This window comes from Rattus norvegicus, chromosome 13 (genome assembly GCF_021556685.1).
Source record: "Rattus norvegicus strain SHRSP/BbbUtx chromosome 13, alternate assembly SHRSP_T2T, whole genome shotgun sequence".
Lineage (NCBI taxonomy): Eukaryota > Metazoa > Chordata > Mammalia > Rodentia > Muridae > Rattus > Rattus norvegicus.
Genome location: NC_141546.1, coordinates 21,958,064 through 21,985,662, shown reverse-complemented (window position 1 = coordinate 21,985,662; position 27,599 = coordinate 21,958,064). Strand labels below are relative to the sequence as shown.

At 38.9% G+C, this 27,599-nt stretch overlaps 1 protein-coding gene across 12 annotated transcripts in view; it reads left to right on the top strand.

The window, feature by feature from the left end:
- Pign (phosphatidylinositol glycan anchor biosynthesis, class N) overlaps positions 1 to 27,599 on the top strand; it is a 130,856-nt gene that overhangs the window by 97,208 nt on the left and 6,049 nt on the right. For 11 of the 12 annotated variants that reach the window (XM_087581099.1, XM_087581095.1, XM_087581096.1 and 8 more), the window contains 7 exon segments: positions 6,888 to 6,990; positions 8,577 to 8,663; positions 11,756 to 11,811; positions 12,115 to 12,190; positions 13,807 to 13,880; positions 16,091 to 16,133; positions 18,043 to 18,095. In XM_087581099.1, the coding sequence (XP_087437225.1) occupies positions 6,888 to 6,990; positions 8,577 to 8,663; positions 11,756 to 11,811; positions 12,115 to 12,190; positions 13,807 to 13,880; positions 16,091 to 16,133; positions 18,043 to 18,095 (492 nt within the window). 12 annotated transcript variants of the gene reach the window in all.

Sequence of the window (27,599 nt, the reverse complement as noted above, 5' to 3'; positions counted from 1 at the left end):
TGCTGCAAAGCATGAGAAGGCACACAAGAGCCAGTGTCTAGCATAGAGTTCCAGTCTGACTGGGGAAGATAACAACTATAGCCAATTACAATAGGCCATTCAAATCAGGGAGGACTTTACACTTAGCTAAATATAACTTGTTTGTGGCTTTATTCCTTGAAAAAATATTTCTTTAATACATTTTAAAATGTGCTTTAAATTGAGGTGCAACTTGGGTTGAAAGCTTATCCAACATGTGCTAGGCCTCAACACCACCAAAAGAAAAAGATAAAAGTCTTCAAATACTTCAGTTTGTTTATTATTATTTTAATATAAAATTTTGTTTTTATTTTTGTTTTTATGTACATTGCAAATGAGAGTACTTCCAAAAATGTTAATTTATTTTTGTCTAAGATTGAAATCTCTAGAGCTGGATTGATGGCTCAGCAGTTAAGATTGCATGATGCTGTGGCTGAAAACAAGACTGTGTTCCCAGCATCAGCACTGGAGCTCACAGCTGTTCCTATCTCTGAGTGACTGGTGCCCTCTTCTGCACTCTGAGGGAACTGGAATGGATGAGCACATGCTGGCGTGGAAACACATGCATATAAAATCTCTTACAGACCCTATGGAGGGTCACACTGTGTGGACCAGTAAACCCAAAGAGATCTGTCTGGCTCTGCATTAAGTGCTTGGAGTAAAGGCATGTACAATTAAAATAGAATTGAAATTTTCTTACCAAGTAGATTTAAACAAAGATTCTGCCATTGATTTGGCATGAACCCTGAAACATTACTTTGAAATTCAGTGAAGACAGTTTTATAGTTTCAGTGCTGACTTTGATGGGAAGAATTTGCCATTTTCCCCGACACACACACACTCACACATACACACACACTCACACACATACACACACACTCACACACACACACTCACACATACACACACATTCACACACAGACTCACACACACACACATACACACTCACACACACTTATACATACACACGCACTCACACACACACACACACTAAATTCACAGTGTAGTTCTTAATTCCTCTTGCTTTGGGCTCCTGAGTGCTGACACTCCAGGCATGTCACCAAGCCCAGTTTGTCATTTGAATTTGAATTTTATTTAATTTGTTCTTTAAAACAAATGATAAACAGAACAGACAAATTGAGTAAACACCAGTTCAACTTTTGGCTAAAACATGGGATCTTGATCCAAATTAGACTCAGTCCAGAATCCACCATGGTGTTACCACAGGTTATTTTCCATTTAAATGATCATATAAAGCTATCTAGGGTCCAAGGCCTGAATCACTCTTTAGGAATCTTAGTTGTTTCACTAAGTATTAGAGAGACATTCTGTAAAGCTTTTTCCAGTGGACCTTAACATCCTCAGGGACCTAGACTAAAGCCCTCAGATACGAAGTGGAGTAGACACTAGAGCCCCTCTCACCAAAGGTCCCCACACATTCTGGTTTTTGTTTTTCCATCCTTCTTGACTGACATACTTGTGGGACACAGCTATGGACATATGTCAGTTGCTTTAATAAAGAAATCTTGTGCGTTGCTTGTTTGTTGTAAATCTTGAAGTATGTGAGAACCTTGGTGTTCTTATTCAAGAATGATAAATATAATTTGAAACTCATTACATTTTCCCACATTATTGGTAAAATCTTAGAATAAACAATTATATTAGTGCCCTTCGAAATAAAATGGGCTAACGTTTTTAGTCTATATAAGAAATTAAAGGCTAAAATCCTGTCATTTGGGAATGGCGTTGTTCTGTTAAGAGGTCATATTTAGAGGTTTGCTTGAGAAATTAAATTTTTTTTTTAAAGAGGAGGAATTTGAAGTCCACTCTTTTCTAAAGATTTATTTATTTATTATATATCAGTACACTGTAGCTGTCTTCAGACACTCCAGAAGAGGGCATCCAATCTCATTACAGGTGGTTGTGAGCCACCATGTAGTTACTGGGATTTGAACTCAGGACCTCTGGAAGAGCAGTCAGTGCTCTTAACCGCTGAGCCATCTCTCCAGTCCGAGAAATTAAATTTTTTAGAGTAAGTGTGGTCAGTTTTTAACAATCACATAATAATGTTTTGGCCCTTTTCAGGTTCAAAGGAATGCATAATAGATTTTTAAAATGGAACTTTTTTTTTTTATTAACTTGAGTATTTCTTATTTACATTTCGAATGTTATTCCCTTTCCTGGTTTCCGGGCCAACATCCCCATAACACCTCCCCCTTCCCTTCTTTATGGGTGTTCCCCTCCCCACCCTCCCCACCCTTCCCCCATTACCGCCCTCCCCAACAATTCAGTTCACTGGGGGTTCAACCTTGGCAGGACCAAGGGCTTCCCCTTCCACTGGTGATCTTACTAGGCTATTCATTGCTACCTATGGGGTCAGAGTCCAGGGTCAGTCCATGTATAGTCTTTAGGTAGTGGCTTAGTCCCTGGAAGCTCTGATTGCTTGGCATTGTTGTTCATATGGGGTCTCGAGCCCCTTCAAGCTCTTCTAGTCCTTTCTCTGATTCCTTCAACGGGGGTCCCGTTCTCAGTTCAGTGGTTTGCTGCTGGCATTCGCCTCTGTATTTGCTATATTCTGGCTGTGTCTCTCAGGAGAGATCCACATCCAGCTCCTGTCGGTCTGCACTTCTTTGCTTCATCCATCTTGTCTAATTGGGTGGCTGTATATGTATGGGCCACATGTGGGGCAGGCTCTGAATGGGTGTTCCTTCTGTGTCTGTTTTAATCTTTGCCTCTCTATTCCCTGCCAAGGATATTCTTATTCCAAAATGGAACATTTTTAAGCTGTAGTTCTAAGCACTAAGGAGTCTGAGGCAGGAATTGTGAATTTGAGACTAGCCAGCACTATATAGTTGGAACCTGTCATTAAAAACCAAAGGCTTCTTATCTTTGATTCTCTTCTTGTTGCTGTGATAAATTACTCTGACAAAAGCAATTTAAGGAAAGGGGTTTATTCTGGAATACAGTTCCAGGGTATGGTCCTACACAGTAGGGAAGAAGGTGTCAGGACCCTGAAGCAGCTGGTCACGTGTATCCACAGTCACCAGGAGAGTCATGACTGCATCTAGTGCTCATTTGCCTCTACGCTTTGTGCAGTCCAGGCTCCCCGGTAGGGAGATCATTGACCTGATGAAGAGAACCCCTCACAGGCCTGTAAGTCTTAGAAATAGATCTGGGTTGGAAATAAAGAGCATAAGGAAAAAGGAAAGGAGAGTTTAAATTTGATTGTAAGTTTTAAAAAAAGTAAATCTTAATATAGAAGAATTTATCCTGTAACTTACCTTGGAGACAAGTATTAAAATCATGATTCCAGTTGTCAATTTAATGGTCTTCAGAGATCCTCAAACAGATTATCATAATGACATCAAATCAAAACCAGGAAAGTTCATGACTAAAATCAGAATATTACTGCTGAGTGTGATCTTACTAATGAAAGCATTAAGAGACATCATTCAATATCAGAATCTGTATTTAGCTTTGAAGAAGGGTCTTGAAACATTGTGATTTAGTCATTTAGGTTAGTGAATTTCTTTGGTTTCTTACCCTTTATCCTTGTAAAACTTACAAAGTATGTAGTTCATCACTGTTTTGGACAAAATAGAGGTTTCTCTGTATAATTTGGTGAATATTCAGACGTAAGAGAGTCTTTAAATATAGCTTTATTATATTACAGAAACAGAGTAATAGTAATTTTAAATTCTAACAGTGCATCCTTGTTTGATGAATAAGAAAGATTCATTAGTAATCAGCCCTGAATTAATGTTATACAAATGAAAGCTATTATAATTCTTGAAAATAGTTTTGTCTGTTGTTAAATATTTCCCTTTCAAATTTTGTTTACATTGTCCGTTTGCTTAACAGAATATGACGCAGATCCAAATGCCTTTCCAGCACATATCAGCGTGTCCAAGGCCAAACTAACTGATTGCAACTGAAAGTTCAGTATCTCCTTGCTTTCTCAGGTCCTTGGTGACATTTTATTGATCTTTCCTTATTAGGTTAGATTTGCAGACTATGTATGAAATGTTGTCTTAAGAGATAAAGTCTTTTAGAAGCACTGTTTCTACCTGATCTTGTCTGCCACGTCTGATCTTAGGAAAGGGCCAAATCTCTGAAGTATTGAGAGGCATTTTATGGTTGTGTGTCATTAGAAAGTACGACTTCCACATACAACTGCAAGTGTTTGTAAAAGTCGTAGTGCCATGGGGCTGTATCCATAGCTAAGCAGTTAAGAACACTGGTTGCTTTTTTCAAGGGACCCAGGTTCAGTCCCCAGAACCCATATGGTATTAACAACCTTCTGTAACTGCATGCACTTCCCTGAGATTCAGAGCCCTCTGGCCTATTTGCACACCAAACACGCACATGTTCCTGCAGGCAAAATACTCATTCGTAGCAAACGAAAATAAGCAAATCTTTTAGAAGTCATCATCTGCCTTTTCTTGGAGTATGCACCTTCTTGCTCTGATTAGTCAAGCTCTTTCTTTCACGTTTTCAGCATCCCGAGCACTAAGCAGTCAAACCAAGAGAACTGTGACTAATGCAGGCCTGCAGTGGAGTTGTTCATGGCTATAAAATAAGAATTACGTGTTGTCGTGTTACAGTAAAAACTGGAAAGTTGCTTTTAAGGGTTAGGATCTGAATAGATTTGAGGAGTAGATTTGGATCGGTGGCATCAACCTCATGTAGAATAGTGGCTGAACTAAACCTTAAATAATGGCCAGGGTACAGGCATTATAATTTTTCCCCAGTGTTTTAATTCATCAGAACAAAAAAATGGTTAAATTATTATTATTACTGTATCAATTCTGATAAAGTGGAGTAAAGGAAGAAGTGATTAACCGTTGAGGCTCTGGTATATTTCTTTCTAACTTTAATTTTTTCTTTTAACATGTAATTAATCATAGTCCATGTAGGTTTTTCTGTTTTTTTCTACTTACGTTAGAAGTGTTTTCTTATGTGGATCATGTCCTCCTCTACCATTTTAGTAGATGTATAATATTTTTGTGCTATACTTTAATTTATTTAGCTGTCCCTCCATTTTTAAAAAATATACTTTTTGTTTGTTTTATTGTTTGTCTTGGGAAGCTCAGGCTGGCCTCAAACTCATGATGTAGCCAAGGATGACTTTGAACTCTTTTGATTCTTAAACTTCTACTCCTGAGTGCTGGGATTATAAGCATGTGCTGCCCTCAGTTCTAGTTTATACCGTGGTGGGGACGAAGCCCAGGGCTTCATTCATAGTAGGAAAGCGCTCTAGCAACTGGGCTACAACAAACTGCAAAGGGCGTGGTTTTTACCATGTCCAGTCAGTAATGCCGAGGGATCGTCTTACAATAAGAATACCAAGTACAGTTTTAATGGGCTGTAAATGACTCTGCTGTGTGTGTACAGGTACCTTTTGCTGACGGCATGTTCTCATGCATATAACCTGTGCTCATAGCTCAGGATGTCTCCATCCTACACACTGAGTGATCGTATATAGTTTCTCAAGTCCAGATGCGTTTGCCTGTCTTCAGCACTTTTCTTTTGTTGCTGTGGTAGAATTGAAAGCATTTTGTGCCTTTTGCATTTTCATATCTTAGAAATGGTGATATATGGCCTTGAGTTCAGTCCTAATAAGTGAAGCAAGGTAACATTGTGCTTTTGTTTGTAGCTTCCAGTCAGGTTAGTTATTCTTTCACTTGTGAGCCAGACCTTATAGTAGCCAGATTCTCTTCATCAACTAGGAGGTGTATTAATGTGTATGTGCAATCAAAGCAGTATGGTAGTGCTGGGATAGATAGAGCGTTTGGTGACCGTGGAGGCAAGGTAGAGCAGAAGTATTTTGAAAAGGGCTTGTTACCTTGAGTAATGTTTTAGTTTTGTGTCAAGTCGACTGTCCTCCATCTTAGAGATGCATTGATGACCACTGTCCTGTGGACATGGAAGGCCGTCGTGTCTGCATTGCCCCTTTGTACACCTCCTTACAATGAAGCTCATTTCCTTAGAACTGTTGTTCTTAGAGTGTGGCTAATGAATGTTTTTATATCTGGATAACAGCATTAGATGGCCTTCTGCAGTAGAGTTCCTATATACAGCGCATGAGAGTCCCTATTTCAGTGTACCTTTGTCAACACGTTTTTATGTTGAGAAATGTAGTGAGTAATATGCCACCTCATTTTTGTCTTTATTTTCATCTAGGTTATTGATATAGCCAGAGATATTTTCATGCATTTCATAGCCCTTTTATTTTCCCCTTAGGGTTTGTATTTCTATAACCTTCCTTTTAGGAAGGTTGCGGTATCTGTCTTACTCTTATACATATATTACTGATTGTACCTCCAAAGTCACCTTTTTACATTTGTCTCTGCACTTTTTCTATTAATAAATACTTGTTACCTACTTTAGGAATGGTTTTTTAAAAATATTTCTACTTCAAACATGTAATTATCTCAGGATTTAATGAAGTTCAAAAAAAGATGCTATTAAATTAAAGTTGAAATTTAAATGTATTTCTTCCTTCCTACCCTTGTCTAAAAAACTTACAGATTTTGAAATATTACAGCAATTACTTCTTAAGGTTTATTTCATTTTTATTTTATGAGTATGACTGTTTTGCCTTCACATATATGCACCGTGTGTGTGCCTGGTGCCTACACTAGCCAGAAGGGGGCACCAGATCTTTGGAACTGGCATGATAGACTATTGTAAGCTACCAGGTGGGTGCTGCGCACCAAACCTGGGTCCTGTATAAGAGCCACAGCTGCTTTTCACTGCTGAGCCGTCTCCCCAGCTTCCCGTCCAAATGACTTGATGAATGACTTCTACTTTAACTTTCAGCTTTCTTTGTTAGTAGTTCAGCTGTGTTCTCTTTCCCTGTCTTTTAGGTATGAAGCTCTCTTTCCGTTAGTGTTGTCCTGTTTGATGTTTGTCTGGATACACGTGGAACAAGAGACCCTTCAACAGTCTGGTGTTTCCTGTAAACAAAAGGTAGCTCTACAAACCACCACTGCTTTGATTTGGGTATAATAAAATATTCTCCAAGCTACAAGGGCATTATAGTATAATTCCATCAAAAATTCATTTTGCTTAGAATTTTAGCATTTTTAAAACTTTTACTTGGCATTAATAATTAAGGTAAATAACACATGAGGGAAACTTTCACTTATAACAAAACACAGTTTACAGTTTTGCGAGATATGTATGTGTTGGGCTTTTCCTAGAAAATTATTGAGAATCAGATTGAAAATATCAACATAGGGTGGGCAACACATGTCAAGGATAAAAGTGCTGGGCACTTGATAACACACCTGATGGATGATGTGGGATCCAGTGGGAGAAGGAGAGAGCCAAGAGCTCCACTTGCATTGTCTGCTCTGGCGATGCAGTTTGTGTTTTCCCTACTCCTGTTTTCACCTCCGATCTTCCCTTCTGACGGTTGATTGGTCGTAAGGTGGCATTTAAGTACCCACTGTTTCCGTAGCCATCCCAATCAGATGCTTATTCTGTCATCTCATCTTAGTGATCGTGTTCTCTAACCATGTCTTCCACAGTTTATACACAGTGCTGTGCTTAGAACTGGCTAAAAGCCAACCACTTGTCATGGGTGTCACCTCCACAATGAGTTAGAAAGCTATGTATTGTCTCTCATCTGTTTTAGAACTAAAGTAATTCTGAAACATTGGTGACAGACTATTTAGTTTTACTGAGGTCGGGGGAGGGACAGTGCTTTTGTGCACAGCTACCCTTAACTAACTTCAGCTGCCTTCCAAGAGGCACCGCTCATGCAGAATAACTTTTAGTGCAGAAGCAGCTGTACTGATCTGTGAAAACCAGTGCTGGTCAGATCAGGGTAAAGAGTCGGGAATTATCTGATACTATTTCAGGGAAAGAAAGATCATCACATCCCTTTTAAAAGTTTACTTCTAACTGAAAGCAAGGCTTTTTGTTTTTGTTTTTAGAAAAATGTCAAACATGCCAGTGCTTGCTGGGTATTTATGTAGGGTATGGCGGCAGGGAGAGTTCTGCTTTCGACTCTCTTTTATCTTCTTTTCTGGGCTTGGGGACCTAAGCAAGAATGAAAGACAATACAGACAATACATAGCTTTCTAACTGTATTACTTAGTGAAGTGACTTCCCCTTTTATCAAAGATAATTTATCTGCAAATAGCATTAACAGGACAAAGAAAGCGATAAATGCTTACATTGTGTCATATTTTTAATATTATATTACTGATTTAAGAAGACTGGAACACTGATAAATAATGTCTCTGAATAATGATTTGAAAGTGGAATATTTATGCAAAGTAGGAAAAAGTCCAACTGTCACTTTAATGACACAATAGCACCATAACTCCATTCAGCACGTTACTAACATACCTTACTTTTCAGTGGGTTGTAGTAAGATGTATTTAACCTGTTTCACTGTGGTGGGGTTTTTGTTTTAGTTTTGGTTTGTATTTGTTTTATTGTAGGAACAGTATACATTCTTAGCTATGTTGCCTTTCTTAACTTGTCTGTAAGTCTCTATGTAACCCAATTACTATTGTGTATTAATGCTTTCTTGTTACCTCCAGCTTGCCAGTATCCAGTTCACCTACAATACTGATATAACTCAGTTCCGACAGCTCTGTTTGGATGACATCCGTAGGGCCTTTTTCCTTGTATCCTTTGCTGGTACTTTTAAGCTCTTCCAACCTCATTTTAATAAAGTAAGATGATATTTAAGGTATTTCTGCATATTACTTAATAGTAGTGATTGAAGCTGTTATGAGTTTTCCACATACATAGTTCTCATCAAAATTTTGAGATGGCAGGTGCTAGGCATTCATCTCAAGGATAGAGTGCTTGCTTAGCAAGCACCAAGCCCTGGGTTCAACCCTTACAAGTGCAAAGACTTATTAGCTATAGGAAAGTAACAGTGCAAACATGTATATGTTCACCATCCAGTGTCTTAGCAGTGAAGAGCTTTTTCACATATGCACATAATCCTTAAAAAATAAAATGTTAAAACTAAACCTGAATTCCTCTTTCGACTCTTAACTCCTGTTCAATTTCTCCTGCCCTAGAAGAAGCCATTAGGAGTTTGCATTCTGTGTGCTTTCCTGAGGCTTGTTAGGTCATACCTGTCTCATGGCTCTGGGCCCATCAGAGGGATTACGGAGCATTACAAGTTTGAAAGACACATGATGAAGCCTCAGCTCAGAGGGACCTACTGGCCAGCTGCAAGAAATTCATAGGGGATTATTCCCTTTTTTAAATTTTTACTTAAATTTTCAGCTCTACTGAAGTAAAAGTGATAAACATTGGAGGTGTGTAACTGATACATTGACATACACTACAGAATGATGATGTAAAGTAATTAGCACATCTCACCTGTTCAGCCGCACCTGTTCAGCCGCCATTTGCATTCCATCCCTCCTTTCGTTACTCCCTCCCTCACATTTTTCTTCCCATCCTTCCTCTTTCCCTCCTGCCCATTCTCCCTTGTGAGAATAATTAAATCCTACTGTCTTAAGCAGCTTTTAATAGTTTATTAACTATTGCTGTACTGTTCCTTAGCTGTCCAGACCTTACCTATGATAATAGGTCATTGAAACTTTTGTCCTTTGACCATCTTCTTCTTTGCCTCTCTTCCTAGTCTTAGTAGGAAGTTTACTGTCTTCTGGAACTGTTTGTTTCCTTTTCTTCATTTTTTGTATCTCTCTGTTCTCCTTTTCTTCCTTTGCCTGATCTTGAACCCTAGTTTCCTGTCTTCCTCCTTAGCCTGCTTTCTTTGTGTGATGGCTGGCAGCCTTTCCTCTAGCACTGGCAGACACATTTCTCCTAACACATTTCCTCTAACAACCATTTCTCCAGCTCTGACCTCAGGGCCCTGTGTCCTTCATTTTCCTGAGAGCCACCATTTTCATGAGAGCCATGTCAACTGAGTGACAGCTGCTCCTGCCTGCCAGCCTCCTGCCTTTGACCTGGACCAGTGAACTAGCTCTGTAGACAGCCTCTGCCTCTGTCTTCCTATACTTGTGTATCATAAATCACATGAGATTTTAGTATGTCATGTACCCGAACTGTTTGCTTCTAATATTATCTCCACAAAAAGGTTAAAGTTCAAAGTTTTTATTAACATATTAGTAAAGTCTATATTCATCTTCTTACTATGTCTAGCAATGAGTCATTAGCTCTTACCACATCTATCTATTGTTTGATGACAGTGTAATCTAATTTTCTACTATGTCTACCAATTTTACCGGCATATCTAACTCACTTTAAGACAATTTCATTCACATTTGTGTTCTTAATACCTACCTCTGTTTTAGACAGGTACTAGACAGTAAATGTTGGTTGGTTAGGTGGGAGCTCAGCAGATGGCTGCATGGATACCTTCATGGCTCAGCTGCTGGCTCAGATGCTGCCTTTTCATCACTAGTCATGATTTCCCTGCAGAGTTTCATGCCAGGTCTCTGTGCCATGTATGCTGTTAAAAGATCTTATTTTAATAAGAGTCAGGCAGCGTTTTGAGTACTTTACCAGCAGTAAGTCCCAGACACTAACGGGATTGATACCTAATGCAAATCACAGTTCAAGAAATGTAGCCTGCAAGATGGTGCAGCAGGTAAAAGCCGTGTGTGTGTGTGTGTGTGTGTGTGTGTGTGTGTGTGTGTGTGTGTGTGTGTTGTGTTGCTTAGTTTTTGTCAACTTGGCACAAGCTAGAGTCCCTGGGAAGAGGGAACCTCCTTGAGGAAGTGCCTCCATCAGATTGACTGTGGGCAAGCTGGTGGACAGTCTCTTGATTAATGACCCAGCCCACTGTGGGTGGTGCCACCTCTTAGCTGGTGGTCCTGTTTGTATATGGAAAGCAGGCTGAGCAAGTCATGACTAGCTAGGCAGTAAGCAGCATTTCTCCATGGTCTCTGCTTCAGTTCCTGGCTTATCTTCCCACAGTGAAGTACTCTGATACGAATGGTAAACCACATAATTCCTTTCCTTCCCATTACTTTATCATAGCAAAGTAACTAATATACTGTGTAAGCTCAATGACCTGAGGTTAGTTCTCAGAACCCACTGTAGAAGGAGAGAATGGACTCTAAAGCTGTCCTTTAACTTCTACACATTCACTGTGAGTATTCCTGTGCCCATGCTCATGTACACATATACATACAAATAATAATAATAATAATAGTTCAATAAATGTTTTAAATGTTTGGCATTCTCTGTCAAGTTATTCTAAAGTCTACTTATATAGAGAGCCTCTTGAAGAACCTGTGTGAGTTTCACATGTGGAGGGCACGTGATGAGTATATGTAAATAAATCCATCTTGTAGCTGAAAATGTTTGATTTTCTATGCCTACATCCTTTTGGAAAGTCATGAGCGACAACTGCAGACACATTGACTGTTGATGCTTGAGAAAAGCAAAGTCGGCTTCTCAGGAGTGACCAGCAACTCCGTGATCCTAAACAGTTTTCAGACCTTTGTGGTGTGCTCACCCGGGTGCTCTCAACAACTCCTTTCAAACAACTCGTGATGATTAAACAGATACAAAGGCAAATGCTTTTGTGGTAGAATTGACTTTTATTTTCCTAAATGAAAAAGATCTTAACAAACATGTGATTTGGCTAAAGTGGAAAGAAATAGGCCTGAACTCACGTTTTTCCACTTGAAAGATTGTCTTGACAATTAAGCAAGAATAAATGATATGAAAAGAAAGAAATTGTATGAATTCTGAGTTGTGTTGGTATTTCCTTAACTGTCTGTAGGTTTTCTTTTTATTAACTGCATTTTTTGGAACTGGAAATATAGCTTCTATTAACAGGTAATTTTTTAAATATTTACTTGGTGTGTGTGTGTGTGTCCGTCCCTTAGAAGAGCAGCAACTGCTCTTAACTGTTGAACCATCTCCCCAGTCCTTTTTCTTTGTTTTATATTAAAAAATGTGATGGAGTATAATATGATAGATAATTAGGAGATTAGCCAAGAGACCTAGTTTGTTCATTCTACTATGATATAATTTTAGCAAGAGTTGATTTCAGAATGACTGAGTGTTCTCTTAACAGAATATACCTTTGGTTTCAGTGTGAATTCTAACATCTTTACTCTTTCTTTTACCATTGTCCAGCTTTGACCTTGCCTCTGTGTATTGCTTTCTGACTGTGTTTAGTCCTTTCATGATGGGAGCGCTCATGATGTGGAAGGTTAGTTCTCTAATTCTATTTCTTGGATTAAATGATTAATTTAAAGATTATGATACTAAGTTTGTGTGCCGTGACATTAAGATTGTAAAGCTATTGTCATTATAACCGATAGTCTTTCAGTCTTGGCACTAGAGTGAGGCAGCCCTCTAACGCTTGCTTCCAGAGATCACTAATCTTTGCTTTATTCTTAAGGCTCTTAAACTACAAAAGAATTAAGAATTCTGTTAGCCCAAGAAAATCCTGTCATAGGTAACTGAAGGCTGCCTGGGACCTGTGATTGCAACTGCAGTGATGCTAAAAATGATGAGGTTCCCTAACCCCATGGGTCTCCATCTACAAGATGGCCACTGTGTTCTCCTCGTTTCCATGTACCTAAAGCTAATGAATCCTTTCAATAGATGTCTAATTGATGTCTTTTTAATATGTCAGGCACCAGCTCAGTGTTTGCAGTATCAATGTACTTATACATTCAAGTTTCTAGAGATCAATGTTACATTGGAATACAGTTCGTCATCATTAGTATTATGATATTAGTTGCTTTTCTGTTGCTATAATAAAATACCCTGACAGAAAGCAAGTTAGGAAGGAAAGGGTTTGTTTGGTTACAATTCCAGAGAGGACACCATCTGTCATGGAAGGATGGTACAGAGCAGAAGCATAAATCCAGCCTGGCAGTCGGGATGCAGAGAGATCACATTTCATCTGCACACAGGAAGGAGGGAGAGAACAGGAAGTGGAGCCAGACTGTAAACTCTCAAAGCCTGCCCCCAGTGATGCACTTCTTCCAGTAGGACTTGGCTATCTAAAGGTTCATAATCTTCCAAATAGTGGCAGCAGTACCCAGTGTCATACATGTGTCTGTGGGGAACAGTTCTCATTCAACCCAGGGTGGTTGTCACACTTACCTGGTCTGTCCACCAGACTTCTCTTCTATAGTTCTTGGCACATTTTATGTAGTTAGTATATAATTATTTTACTATTCAGATTCATAAGTAATAACTGTTGAAAGTGTATATCCTCTTAGTAGGAGTTTTCTTACTGTACCAGTTGTACTGTTTTACTACACTAATAGAAATGCAATTTAAAAAATGGTAAAAAGATATTTGGCATTTTCTCATGACCCATTCTCTAATTTCTATATATGTTTTCAAATTACTACATTTAGCATGAGTTTATATCATGACTAAAATAACCTTTTTAAACTCAAAAAGGCAATACTAAAATAGCTGAGTCATGTTCACAGTGTTACAGTATCTAATAACAAGTTAAGTCTAGAATGCTGTATATCAGAACAACAGGCCGTGTAACTAATTTGCTTTAGGCATTCTCCTTCATATATTCTTGGAAACATGAACATTGTCATGACTCAATAGAATATGTCACACAGTGCAAAATTTGTAGATTTTAGTTTGGAATACACGTTAATGTTTGCTGTTATTCTTTGTGTGTTAGTTTTTACATCTGTTCTCAGTCTCCTATGTGCCAGTTTCATGTTCTATCTCTGTCTCCTGTACGCTGGTGTATATGAGTTTTTGAGAGATTGCAGTTCATTCTATAAGCGGAACATGTTTCAGGTGCCTGTTACCAATGACATCATTTGTTGTTCTTTGAAACAGATTTTAATTCCTTTTGTTCTTGTGATGTGTGCTTTTGAAGCAGTTCAGATAACTACACAGCTGTCATCAAAAGGGTAAGATAAATGCTTAAGAAGCCCTGGGTTTCCCTACATTTCCTAAATGAGAGAATGTTTGAAGATATTTCATATGATTGCTATTAAAGCTTTGTAACACAAATTGTTTATTATAAAATTAAGAATTTTTTTCACTTTTAGATTTCAGCTGTCATTAGAGGAAATTGGTTAATCCGGGCCTTTAGCAAACAAATATGCTTTCTTTGCAGTAAAACATTAGAATGTTATTCAATCTAGTGAAGACTCTTTCTAGAAAATCATAAATTTTACATACTGTGTTAATTATTTGTCTCTTATGACATAATGGGACCTATAAAAATGAAATGGGCTATCATTGTAATGTCTCTTGGCTTATTCCTTAAAAATATATTAAACAAGCTGAGTGTGATGACACACTTCTAATCCCAGAAAATGGGAGGCAGAGGCAGGTGGATCTCTATGAGTTCAAGGCCATCCTGGTCTACAAAGTGAGTCTAGGGCAGCAAGAGCTGTACAGAGAAACCCTGTCTCAAAAAACAAATAAAAAAATTATTAAGGGGTTGGGGATTTAGCTTAGTGGTAGAGCGCTTGCCTAGCAAGCACAAGGCCCTGGGTTCAGTCCCCAGCTCCGGAAAAAAAAAAAAAATTAAACAGATTTGTTAACCTCATTTCATTTTATGTGGGTTAACATTAACTTTTCTGTGTGTCAGTAATTTGCAAAAATACACATTGACAAATGTATGCAAAAGATTCTTAAGTTTTGGGATATGTCTGAATCTATCAGTCTTCAGCATTCAATATTCTGAAAGAAAAGTTGTTAACCAAGTATTTGCTTTTTTTAAACCCATAAAATAACCTCACCAGAGATTCTACACACAGAAGATTCTCCACACAGTGATTCTCTACACAGAGATTCTCCACACAGAGATTCTCCACACAGAGATTCTCCACACAGAGATTCTCTGAAACACATTTATAAATAGCAGTTTTCTAAGTGAATCAAGCTGGCACATCAGTGCTCAAAGGATGAGTAGTTTTAACATAAATCTGATGTTTTCTTGATGAGCTTCAGCTAGAACTCAGTTTAGCATGCTAGTATATATATATGCTATACATTTTTCCTAAAAAGATTTCCTTCTACTGCTTAGAAATAGTGACAATCTTATTCTTAGTTGAAAAGAAAGTGAGCTTTGAGGATATTTACATGAACTTCAGAGTGAAAAATGTACTCATCGTTTCATACAAATGACAGTTGCTGAGATGCAACAAAAACTAGTAAGCAGCATAGCATGCCTGCCTGCGTCTCTGTTAGTAGACCAAGTTTTCAGAGGGAAATTTAAATAAGCCTTGTATAAGAGGAATGAACAGAAGGCTCACCGCTGTGTGTGTCTGTATACAGGCATTTGTGTGCATTTGTATGGTAATTCTGTGCTGAGAATAATGTAAGGAAACCCTGAACACAGAGACCTGAGGTGGAGGTGTCGAAATCAAAGGCTTTAAAACATATCTTCTCTTTTTGCCTTTAAGCCCTGAAAGGCATTGACTCTCCCCGGTGTTTCAGAAGCTCCCCATGTTTAATGTGCCATCCATTGAACTCAGTGAATCGTCATCCTAGGGCCAGATAGCTTTGAATCTCTTTACCTCACCATGGAAGTCAGGCTACAACTTCCCTCACTGCTCATCTGCTCCTTAATTCTCCCTCATGCCTTCCCTCCTCCCTTTTTACCTTCATAGTTACTTTAGTTTTGTTGCTAAACATCTTCAAGTGTTTGAAAGTCTAGGGATAAAGGAAGCTTTACTTCCATCCTGGTTGTTTATTATACCCACACCGCCAAAATGTAAGTTGAGTGTAACACACCAATGAGATGACTACCTCCATTTCTCCTTACCCACTCTTCAAAATATATATTAGGCAAAGTAAGGCAGAAAAGCCATGCTAGCATAATTTTCTTATACATGACTCCAGATGAGCTTTTCTGATTGCCATTTATTTGTCTTGTTCCTCAGTCTCCATAACTGGGACGGATCATCAGAAAGCTTGCTTATTTTGGGTAGAGGCCATACAATGGCACATGGCTGTGAAGGTTCCCTGATGGAGGATGGGCTAAGGGTGCCTGGGGCTGTGAGCAATAAGGGTCTTTCTTCATCTCCCCGAGTCCCTGAGGATAGTGTTCTAATGTGTTTGGAAGGTATGCCTGTTACACTGATGGAAACTTTGCTTTACTTTTCAGCCTTTTTCTTGTCGTTCTTGTCATATCAGACATCATGGCTTTGGTAAGGCACAATTGCATATTTGGTATAAGTAGGATTGGGAAACCTAAGTTCCATGTCTATTGAGTTGGGAGAAATACGAATATATTTCTGTACATGAAATCTTTATGTACTGAGTTCTAAATGATGGCTGTTTATATAGGTACTTATGCAGAAACTCTTTTTAAATTGTCAAATTCTTTTCTGCTACTTGACTTAGTCAGGCAGTCATTTCATGCTTAGACTTTCAGGTTGTTCTCATTTGTGTCTGAAATGAACCTTTCATAGATTAACAGAAGAATCCAATTTCAGATTTAGATACGCCATCACTCATTTTTCAAATACGGATTTTTATTTTTTACTTTAGTTTATTTATTTTTTTAGTCTTCTCGGATTAACAAGGAAAGAAAAAGGAGTGAGTGAATGAATAGGGAAATACAGCTTTATCAACTGGGAAATGTTATCAGTTAATAGCTGTAATCAATGAATTCTAAGTAAGGAACTTACAGGTAGTTTTGTTCATATATGTCTTAACAAAAAGAATCTGCTTTGGGTATTTGAGGAATTCTCATATCTACTCCCAGGTTTGGTAATTCTCTAGAAGCCCTCACAGAACTTGCTGAATCCTCCTATAGTCTCAGTTCTGGCTCACGGCAGTGAGAACATATACATAAGTCAGCCAAAGGAATTTCTGTGTCAAGTGGAGTGCAGAGTTCTCCTGTTTTGTCCAGTGGAGTAAGGACAGCTCTATCCCTCAGCACAAAGTATGGCAGTACACTCGGAACACTGCCAGCCTACACTTTCCTTTCCTTTTTATGGGTCTTGGTCAACAGAGCACACCTGGCCTGACTCCAGACCTTTCAAGGATTGAAATCACACCATACTCCCCAAAGATCGTATCGTAGATCATATTTTAGACTGGCAACCAGTACCTCAGGCAAAATGCTTCATCAGGCATTCCAAGGGCCTAGAAATCACCTCTCAGAAGCAGAGAGCAATGCCTCTTTTAAGGTATGACTAATACCTTACTCTATATCTACCAAGTGTTTTCCCAAATCTGATTGCTGGCCCCTTGATACTAAGTATTTAGTAGTTTTCTTAAATTGATCACACATGATGCTAGAAATCATCATTCAAAAATGACAAATAGGTTTGAATAGATGAGACTTGAATGTTTCTGGCTGATTTTGTGTGAAGAGTCAATCACTCAGTTTAAGGTGAGAAACTGTCTCTGACCCAGCTTTATTGGCAGGAATAATTTCCTCCCTTATTTTTCATGAACCTGCTAAACGTTATCTGGCTTCCTAGTTTAACAAACTAGTTCCTTTGCCCAGAAACAACTTCTCTCCCTCCCCCTCCCCCCTTCCCTCCTCTCCTCCTCCCCTCCCCCTCTCTAGTTTTGTCTTTCTACTTTTCACTTAGATTTTACCTTCCTCTGTTTCTGTATTTCACACACACACACACACACACACACACACACACACACACACACACACACACATGCATTTACACACATAATACAATGAATGATTCAGTAGATCACTCACTCATCTTTTGGGGAAATCTCCTCTAGACCCTGGCAGTGACTATTGTTGAGAATAGGACACAGTTTAGCAAGTTTGTTGATGGTCAGATGATGGAGTTTCAGTTCGATCTTTGGCATTTTCAATATTTTTATTACCGTTGGTTGGTTTTATTACTCTCAAACACCACTTTGTGTTCATTTGATTGAATCTTAATTTCATTTGTGGCATTTGGGCAATTGCATATTTGTTACAAACAGAAGTTGCAGTTAAGGGTATATCCTTGTGGATTCTGGGCAGAAAATGATTCCAGGGGGTCAGAAATGTCGAATATTCACCCCCAAAACAACTTTGTTTATAGATTGCAACTGAATAGTCTTTGTTTTTAATGAAATCATATTATCTTACAGCATTTTTTCTTCTTGGTCAAGGATTCTGGCAGCTGGCTTGATATTGGAACAAGGTACTGTACTGTACATAGGCACAGACTTCCTACAAGTGGGTTGATACAGGTGCCGGTATAACTTTGAGACGTGTACAGGAAGTCACATAAATCTTATAGCTCTGAGTTGGGATACCTCTTTCTAATTCTTGATGGGAACACACTGGCAGGTATTTTCATGGGATGCTGTGGGCTAGGAGGATGGCCGTTTAGAGTGGAGAGAACTGGGGCAGCAGGAAGATATAAGAGGGAATCCTGCATCTGGTCTCAAAGTAACTCCAGTGTCCCTGTGTGTTCTTATGATCTCACAGTTGCTGCTTGGAAAAGTAAGGCTATTCAGGCTACACTGTGACTTTTATGTGTTGGTGTAAATTTCATACTGTCATTATCTGCTGAGGTCCTGCTTGGCAGTTGGGTAACTGAGGAAGGCAATGAGGATGACATGGGCAGGTAGCAAATGCTGATGATTTCTGGCAGTTTAACTCTTGCTGATAGCAGCAGGGGAATTAAGAAAAGAAACTATGTTACTTGAGCTCTTTTCTGTTTGACTCATAGGCCTGTCCCTCGTCAGGTGAGAGGCTGAGAGTCCGTTAACTCTTCATGAGTCAGAAAGAAAAGAAAAGAAAGTCTGGCCACACACAAACACACACGTACTGACTGAAGAGGAAAGGGGCTACACTACCACTTTATTGCTATTCTTAGTTTTTATACCCTCTCAGGACAATTGATCACATGGTTTTTAGAGCATTTTTACATTCTTTGAGTTCATAGTAAGTTTAAAGCACTAGTTCATGTCAGGTGGGGAAGGCTCAAGGAGTTTCAACAGAATTGTTTACGAGTCTTTCCATTAAGACTAGTACCTGGCTAAACACTCATTTTCTATCTTCTAGCTCCATAAGTTCATTAGACATTTAAAGCAATAGTTTTTAATGTCATAAATTAGCACAGTTTTGTCAAGACAAATCGTCTACCTTGTGCCTTATTATTTTGAAGTCTTGTATAATAAACTAGTCCATTTATTTTCTGTTGTTGCACCTATAATAAATTGCCCATTCCCAGTTTATGACCTTTAGTTACCAGATAATGGCCTCATTCCTACCTAGAAGGAATGTTTTCCTTGATCATAAATTTGTTTCAAGCCTGTTTTCTTTCCCTAGTACAATTAACCTATGACAAATGAAGATTTACAGAACTCTATTTGTAGCTTTTATTCTATAGGGAGCTTGAGATTACTTGTATCAATTTAGGAGTTCTATAAAATCATTATGAGAAATTATGAAATCATCAATTCATCTACACAGCATTACTACATGAAAGTACATCTTCATATTGATTCTGCAGGAGATCTGCCCAGTAGGGTGGACGGATGCCCAGGAATTATTAGGCTATGTAACAGTGGCACGAAAAGCATGTCAGTAGTGAGAAGCAATCCTGGGTTGAAGTCTCTGGGGACTTTGCCTCTAGAGTGCATCCATCACAGCCATGCAAAATGGTGGGTCATCTCCAGAAACTCGTTTGCTTTCCACAGCCTCTTCAAGATGACGTCTGAACGTCGTAACGTGCTGTTCATCTAAAACATGATGTGAGCAAGTCAGTTTCCTCCTTCCCGAGTCTGATCATCACTTGCACTGATATATTCTTCTTTCTGAGAAGAAGAAAGCAAAATTGATCCTCCTACCTTTTGCCCCCAAATGGATTCTGAGATTGTTTTATAAACTGATTTTATTAGTTAATATTTAGTCGCACTTTGAGCTTCTAGGAATTTCTGTGGGTTTGTATAAGAGAATACATTAGATATCCCTCTCAAAGCTTCCAGCTTGTACCTGTCTGCCTTTCCAGATACACTACTCCCTGAGCCCTGGGATCTGATGTGAGCTACATAAAATCTAGGCATAGTGACAGGTTTCCAATGCACATGTGAGCAGCACTAACTGAACTTAGTGGGTTATAAAGAGAAAGTGGATTTGAATTTAGAAGAGAGGTGGGCATGAAGGGAAGATTAGAAGTGGGAAATGAGGATAAGTGTGGTCATATTTCATGATATACTAATATGGAAAAGGAGGGGGAAACACCTGGCATAGTGACGTGTGCCTGTGATGGGGACTCAGCTGGATGGTCCTGGGTCTTGTTGGCAGCTAACCTCACACAATCCATTAGTTACAGGTTCAGTGTGAGACTCTGTGTGAAAAATACAGTGGCGAGCAATAGAGAGAGACATCCAATTCTAAAGTCTGACTTCTGCACATACATATGTACATGTGTCATGTGTGTGTGTGTATGTATTCATACACCACATATAATCATATATATATATATATATATATATATATATGGGAGAGACATAGCTCTGTGACTTGGCCACTCAATTTTTAGGTATTTATCTAAGAGAAGGGAAAATGTATACAAAATGATTTATAGAGGAGTTTTTATAGCAACTTTGTTCATTAAACCTGTTATGAATACATGAGTGGATAAATTGGTGTATATATATATATATATATACATATATATATATATACACACACACACAGAGAAACAGACAGACAGACAGACAGACATAGCGAGAGACATAGCTCTGTGACTTGGCCACTCAATTTTTAGGTATTTATCTAAGAGAAGGGAAAATGTGTACAGAATGATTTGTATAGGAGTTTGTGTAGCAACTTTGTTCATTAAACCTGTTATGAATACATGAGTGGATAAATTGGTTCTGCTGCATCTAGACAGTAGATGACTACTTGCCAGTGAAAACATGATTGATTGACTTAGCCTCATGGACAGATTTCAGAAACTACAGTTACTGAAAGTGACCAGATATGTAGGGGTGTAGAGTATATTGTTTCTCTTATATAAAATTCCAATCTGTATTTCCAGAAAGCTAATCAATAGTTCTGGAGTCTGAGGGGTGTGGGGTTGATTCAGAGGGGCATGTGGGAGCTTCTGAGGGAATGGAAGTATTCTAGAAGTCTTGAAAATGATGGTGGCTACGTGGGTGTACCATCTGTCAACACTCAGCTATTGGACCCTGAAAATAGTTCTATTTTCTCACACAGAACTTTTATCTCAAACTCAGTTGATAAAGAAAAACAGAACTAAGATAACTGCGTGAAAATGAACTGAACATGACATAAGTTAAATCCTCTTCTCTCCTATCAGGATCATAAATTCTTTTTAATTGATGTTCAATAAATAGAAGCATGAAGATACTAATTCATGCTAGGGAGGACACCACCTTCTAAAAGATCTACAGAGAGAACTAGACTTGCTGCTCTGAGAAATGAGAAAGAAAAAATGACATCTTTACTGATTACTGTTGCTTTTTCTCATCTGCTGCTTAGTAATTCATTTCCTGCTGAAGTGAAGAGTCCTTCAGTGGCAGTGGAGGCAGGAAGCAGAAGTTGGCCTGGGTCACTTTGAAGCTTAGTTAAAAAAGGGGAGACGAGTGTGCAGCATTTGTATTGGGGACACTGTCACACCCTTCATGAAGACATTGTATTTTCATTTCATTATTATTATTAACGGGTGTGAGGAATATTATAGTTAGAAGAAGTGAACATCCCTTAGTTCATCCCATCTGATTATCCTCTTTCAAAGTAAGCTTCTGAAGGCAATGGAGGAGTCCACGTGCTATGCAGAGAATTGCCCATAATTCAGAGTAGGATTGTGCGTTGCAATTCACACCCCATCTACCCAAAGTTGGCTATTTGAATTGTGGATCCTCAAAGGCAGTATAATGACAGTTTTCAATGAGAATACAAAAAATAAATGAGGATGTGGTTAGGGAAATGGTTCTTTGTTGATAGAAAGATAATTTAGTATAATCACTAAGGAATCCTGAACAGTGGTTCTTCAAAACTAAAACCAGAATCAGTATATGACATGTACCCCAAAAGGGTATGGCGAGGACTTTGGTAAAACACTGGACTACTGGGCAAAGAAATTATTTGATTTACTCCACCTTTTGAAACACTGACCACAAAATAGATGGCATACTGTTGGTCAAGAATAGGAGATAGCTAGCTAGGTGGCTGTTGTGGAACACATGTTGGTGCTATGGGGTAGAGTAGCAAGTCAAAAGGTGACAAAAGCCTAAACTAGGAACAAGATTGAGAGAACTGGTTGATGACCAAATGAAGTGGAAGTAAAGAGACGACTCACCAGCGAGTCCTAGAGTCTGTCTCAATGGGTGGATGGAGGTAGACCTGCTGAAATAAGGTGTAGGAGGTGAACAGCTGGATCTCACGTATATCGGATTTGAGAGTCCTCAGATTATATCGGACCCAACTTAAGAAATTTCAGAAGCTCTTTGTTGTGTTTACTGGATTAGAAAAGTGAAGTGTGTAAAGTAACGGCTGTTCTTTCCATAGTGAGAAGTGGATTGGTAAAGTGGGACAGGAGAATGTTGCAAAAGCAAGTCTGCAGTAGAAAATCCAGGTGGGTTCCAAGGAGAACTCTTTCATAGTAAAAAAGTTTCTTATTTTGATCAAGTCTTAGTGTTAAGAACAAGACTTGTGGGGGGTTGGGGATTTAGCTCAGTGGTAGAGCGCTTGCCCTGGGTTCGGTCCCCAGCTCCGAAAAAAAGAAAAGAAAAGAAAAAAAAAAAAAGAACAAGACTTGTTTAGTGTTTAGTGTCAAAACCAAGAACTCTTTGCTTAGCTTAGGTCTTAATGTCTTTACCTTAGTTTGTTTTCTAAAATTGTTACATCTTTGTATCCAAGTCCATGACCTACTTTAGGTAGCCTTGTGTCAAGTATCTGAATTGCTGAGTAGCTCTATCAGGTGTGTGGTTTGCACTCTTGGGCAGAGTAAGGGAAATACATATTTACATCAGAGCTTCTCTACTTTGATTTTCATTTGCATTCAAATATTTTTAAATATTTTATTTGTGTGTGTGTGTGTGTGTGCTTTGTAATGTAACCATTGCAGCAGCTCCAGGCGCTGTATCTGTCACCATCTCAGTCCAAGAATTATGTTGTTTGGGTTCTTAAATAATATGTAATTGGTGCACATTGTTTACTTTAACTCGTTTTCAGTAAACACATATTTTTTATGTTTTATTTAACTGATTTCTAGGTTTTTAATATTAGTATCTATTTTGTATGGGGCAGGGGCAGAACATGTACATGTAGAAGCAAATGAGGTCAATATTAGGTGCCTTCTCTATTTCTTTCCTCCACCTTAACTTTTGAGGCTAAGTCTCTTCTTGAAACTAGGTGAATGGAAAAAGAAAGAAATAAGGACAGACATGACTGGTCCTAGGTATGGTGGAGGAGGATTACTGTAGGTTAAAGGGAGAACACAGCGTGAGGATAAACATCTGAGAGAGTCCAGCTGAACAAGACCCAGAGCTGGGCCATGTGAGGAGAAGGGGATAAGGAAGGGGGAGACCCAGGAGACCAGGAGAGTAAAGGGCAGACAAAAGGACCGAAACCATGTTGAACCAAAATGACTGGATTATACAGGGAAAGGCAAGAGGGGGGAAGAGCAGCCCAGCTCCTGGGCTGGAGTTTAGAGTAGGGGCTTGGTATGCCATCCACACCCTGTAACAGGCAGCAACTGGGAAAATGCTGGGAGAATCTGGTGGCCAAGTCCACTTTGATGTGTTAAATAGGCACCTCAATTAGGCATTTGTCCCAGGTTTGAGACTTAACAGCCCCACTTTTTAATAAGTAGCGGTGGACGGTATAATCTTTTCTGATTGCTTCCTCCTGACATTGGAGCAGCTTTGTTGGGGATCTAAGAAAGCTGGAGTGCTGGCCAAGGCCAGGAAGAGCAGGCTGTTTCACTCATTATCCAGGCTCTGTGGATGTCTGGGACTGGAGAAGTGCAGACTACGTTGGAGTAGTTTGTGAGTTTGGGCTATCTGGTGCTAGTGAAGTGCAGACTGCGTAGGAGTAGTTTGTGAGTTTGGGCTATCTGGTGCTAGTGAAGTGCAGACTGCGTTGGAGTAGTTTGTGAGTTTGGGCTATCTGGTGCTAGTGAAGTGCAGACTGCGTTGGAGTAGTTTGTGAGTTTGGGCTATCTGGTGCTAGTGAAGTGCAGACTGCGTTGGAGTAGTTTGTGAGTTTGGGCTATCTGGTGCTAGTGAAGTGCAGGAGAGAGACCAGACCAACTCCATCTTGGGTTCAGGCTCCATCTTAGAGAATCTGAACTCATGTTGAACTCAAGTTAAACACCAATCCTGACCCTAACACTGGTTTCCAGGTCACTTCCTAACAACCACCAATCAAAAGGAAAGCAGAAGTTACAGTTGTACCTTAAGATATTTACTTATGACAGTTTATAGTTTGGCTCCCAGCATCAGCCAATCATTTTAAAGGGCAACAAATTCTATAATAGCCCCCCAATCAGATGTCTGCCAAACTGGAAACCCCCTTGCTTGTTTGCTTGCCTCCATAAATGCTTGCTTGAAACTGGGCTCGGGGTTTCACCCTCCTGTCCTGCTGCATCAGTGATGACTGTGTGGCCCAAGCTCGAGCTTGAATAAAGACCCTAGTGCAATTGCATCGGAATCAGCTCCTTGGTGGTCTTTTGGGGCTCTTGCAACTGGCATAACACAGGCTTCTTTGGAGCCATCTGGAATGCAGGAGCTCAGATTGGTTGGAAATTCCAATGGGAGCAACTAGGGCTGGCAAGTTTGGAGCAGTTTGCAATGTTTGGTTGATTGGAAATCTGCTGGAACAGATACATATTCAAGGGACAGAAAATAAAGTTAAGGAGTTTGGGGGAAATTTTTCTCAGATTTACATTTGGAATTTTTAGGCCTATGATCCTGGTGGTAGGGGTGGGAAGTGCCAAGACCTGAGAAAGGGGAAGAGATCCTACACTAGGGACTAGACAGGCAGGGAAACAGGCGGTGACTAACAGTACTTACGTGGAGTCCATTCGACCTGTGAAAGGTGGATCCAAATTGATTCTCTGAAGCTTACCAGGCTTTTGTTTTTTTAAGTTTATTAAAAGATATAAATTTTAGATATGCTAGCATTACTAACACTGCTTGGAACCTGTACAAAAATCCATATTATATACAAGGCAGCACACTCATGCCTTTGAGTCCTAGTAAAAGCTATAATAAAAGTGATTTTGGCTAAAAGCATTAACACTCTTTCCTACATCCTGAAGACTGGATATATTATAGATGTTTTTGGAAAAATGGGAAGCACTTTTAAGTCTATACTTAGAAGACAGCCAGAGGAAATTTAAACCTTTGAACGTGTGACTATGATAATATTAATAGTACTTTACAAGAACTAGAGTTATCAGAATGTATCAGAACTCCACTGATTGTTAAGTTCTGAGCTTTTGAAGTCTTGTTATAACAATAGCTTAGTGAGGGAAAGAAAGCTCTTTCACTTTTAATTTTGAAAATAAACTTTAAGTCACTGTCTTATTACCACTTAAGTTTTCACACCTTCCAACCTGCATGACTGCATGCAGTTACCTACCTTACAATACCTTAGACCCTAAACAACTGTCTTAGATGCTCATAACCTATGGTTTCGGATCCTCAGACCTTATATAAACTGTGCATGGTTTCAATCCAGTTATTCACTATGAGACACAGGTGGTTGATTACTGGGAGCAGTCATTGTAAATAAGTTACTTTCAATGAAGGAATTATATATACATATACATACAATACAGTATACATGCATGCATACATACATACATACATACATACATACATACATACATACATAGAAATCTGTTATATGAGCTTATTTCTTTTCTGAGTCTGGTAATGAGGTAGACTATACATAGGCAGACATGGAGTTCTAGGAGAGTGAGGCCTGTGGCCTGATTTTACACATGAAAAGAGAAGGCAGCCAAAGCCATGGTTGCTGAAGTTAAGATGGTAAAGTTATTGCTAGCTCGCCTAATCTTCAAGCCCATTAGAGACCTGAGAAGGATGAAGTTCACTGCAGTAATGCCAACCAGCTCTCAAGTCTGCTAAAATGGCAGTCACCCAGGTTCCTCTGTGCTGGGTAGAGGGCAGTGTCAGTCTTGGAATGCCAGGCCTACTAGATCTGCAGCCTTTCCTGTGGAGTGGGGGGCTGGCAAAGTGGGGCAGTCACTTCTCAGTGTCCTGCTTGTCAGCAGTCGAGGTAGAGGACAGCTCTTCATTTAGCATCCAGCTTTGCCACACTTAAAGTAGACTCTGGGTAGTGCTCTTCTGTGTTCATTATCTTCTTTGGAGGAGATTAGGTGTATTGGCAGGAGCTGGCATGTTTAATCACAAAAACCTTTTTTTTTTTTTTTTTTTTTTAATTAAAGCTTGAGGACCATTTTCTAAATATACCTGAGTTTAGGCAAAACCTTAAATACATTAACTGTATGTCTTAATTATCTTTAACAGTTTACATTAATAGCTAGGGTTTTTTTTTCAAGGATTTTAACATTAGAATTTTATAGCTTTATGCCTGTTAACTTTGAACTTTAAAATTTGAGTTAAAGATTTAATTGAAGATCCTTTAGCTTCAAAATGAAAGTTTAAACCATAAATACAGTCTGTAGGGAGACTAGGAACTTTTCTGATCCTCTTATAGTCCACCATTATAGAATATCACAGTTTTTAATATGCCTTAGTTTACCCAGATATCTAAAGCTTAACAAAGTAAGCAGCAACAAAGAGCCTAGATAAATATTACTATGAACCTGAATAGATCTTAAGAGTTTAGAAGTCTTACTTATTGAGTATACATTATTAAACACTTGCTGTTACTTATCTGAATTTGCTGGTGGTGAACAGTTCGTGGAGATATAAGTAGTTAAGTGTAAATCTCTAAGTCAACTCTTGCTAATCTTAGTAGACCTTTATAATCTAAATTTTTATCATGATACAAAATCCATACTAGTCCAAAATTTTTTGGAAACCTGCTACTGTCTCCTTATTCTAAAAGGCAGATATAATGATAAACAAAGCTCATTAGGGCTGAGAAGTTTTATAAATGCTGCTTAATGCCACACGCTTAGGCAACTTAAGATGAAGAGAAGTTACATGGCATGTGCTCTTTAACCTTAGTAAAATGGCTGCCACTCATTGGTTGCTTGTTTTCATTTTGTTGAGGTTGTCAGCCAACGTGGAGGAGAGCCACATGGTTGCTTTTTCTTTTCTTTTTTTTTTTTCCGGAGCTGGGGACCGAACCCAGGGCCTTGCGCTTGCTAGGCAAGCGCTCTACCACTGAGCTAAATCCCCAACCCCTCACATGGTTGCTTTTTAACACCATCTGTTTTCCTAAACAAGAATTGGATTCAAGTTACACACACACACACACACACACACACACACACTCACTCCTTAAATAAGAGCTGAATTACATATACTGTGCAGCAAATTGATATTACCTATGTATATTTTTTAAGTATTAACTTTTTGCTACAAGTTTTAAACTGACTTTTGTTACAGATTTTACAGATTATTTAACCACACTCAATGAATTTATAAAGCCTGAGATAAAGACTATATGCATAATAGTCTTAAAAGATTTCTTTAGAGCAGAGCACAGGTAAATCATAGAGATAAAA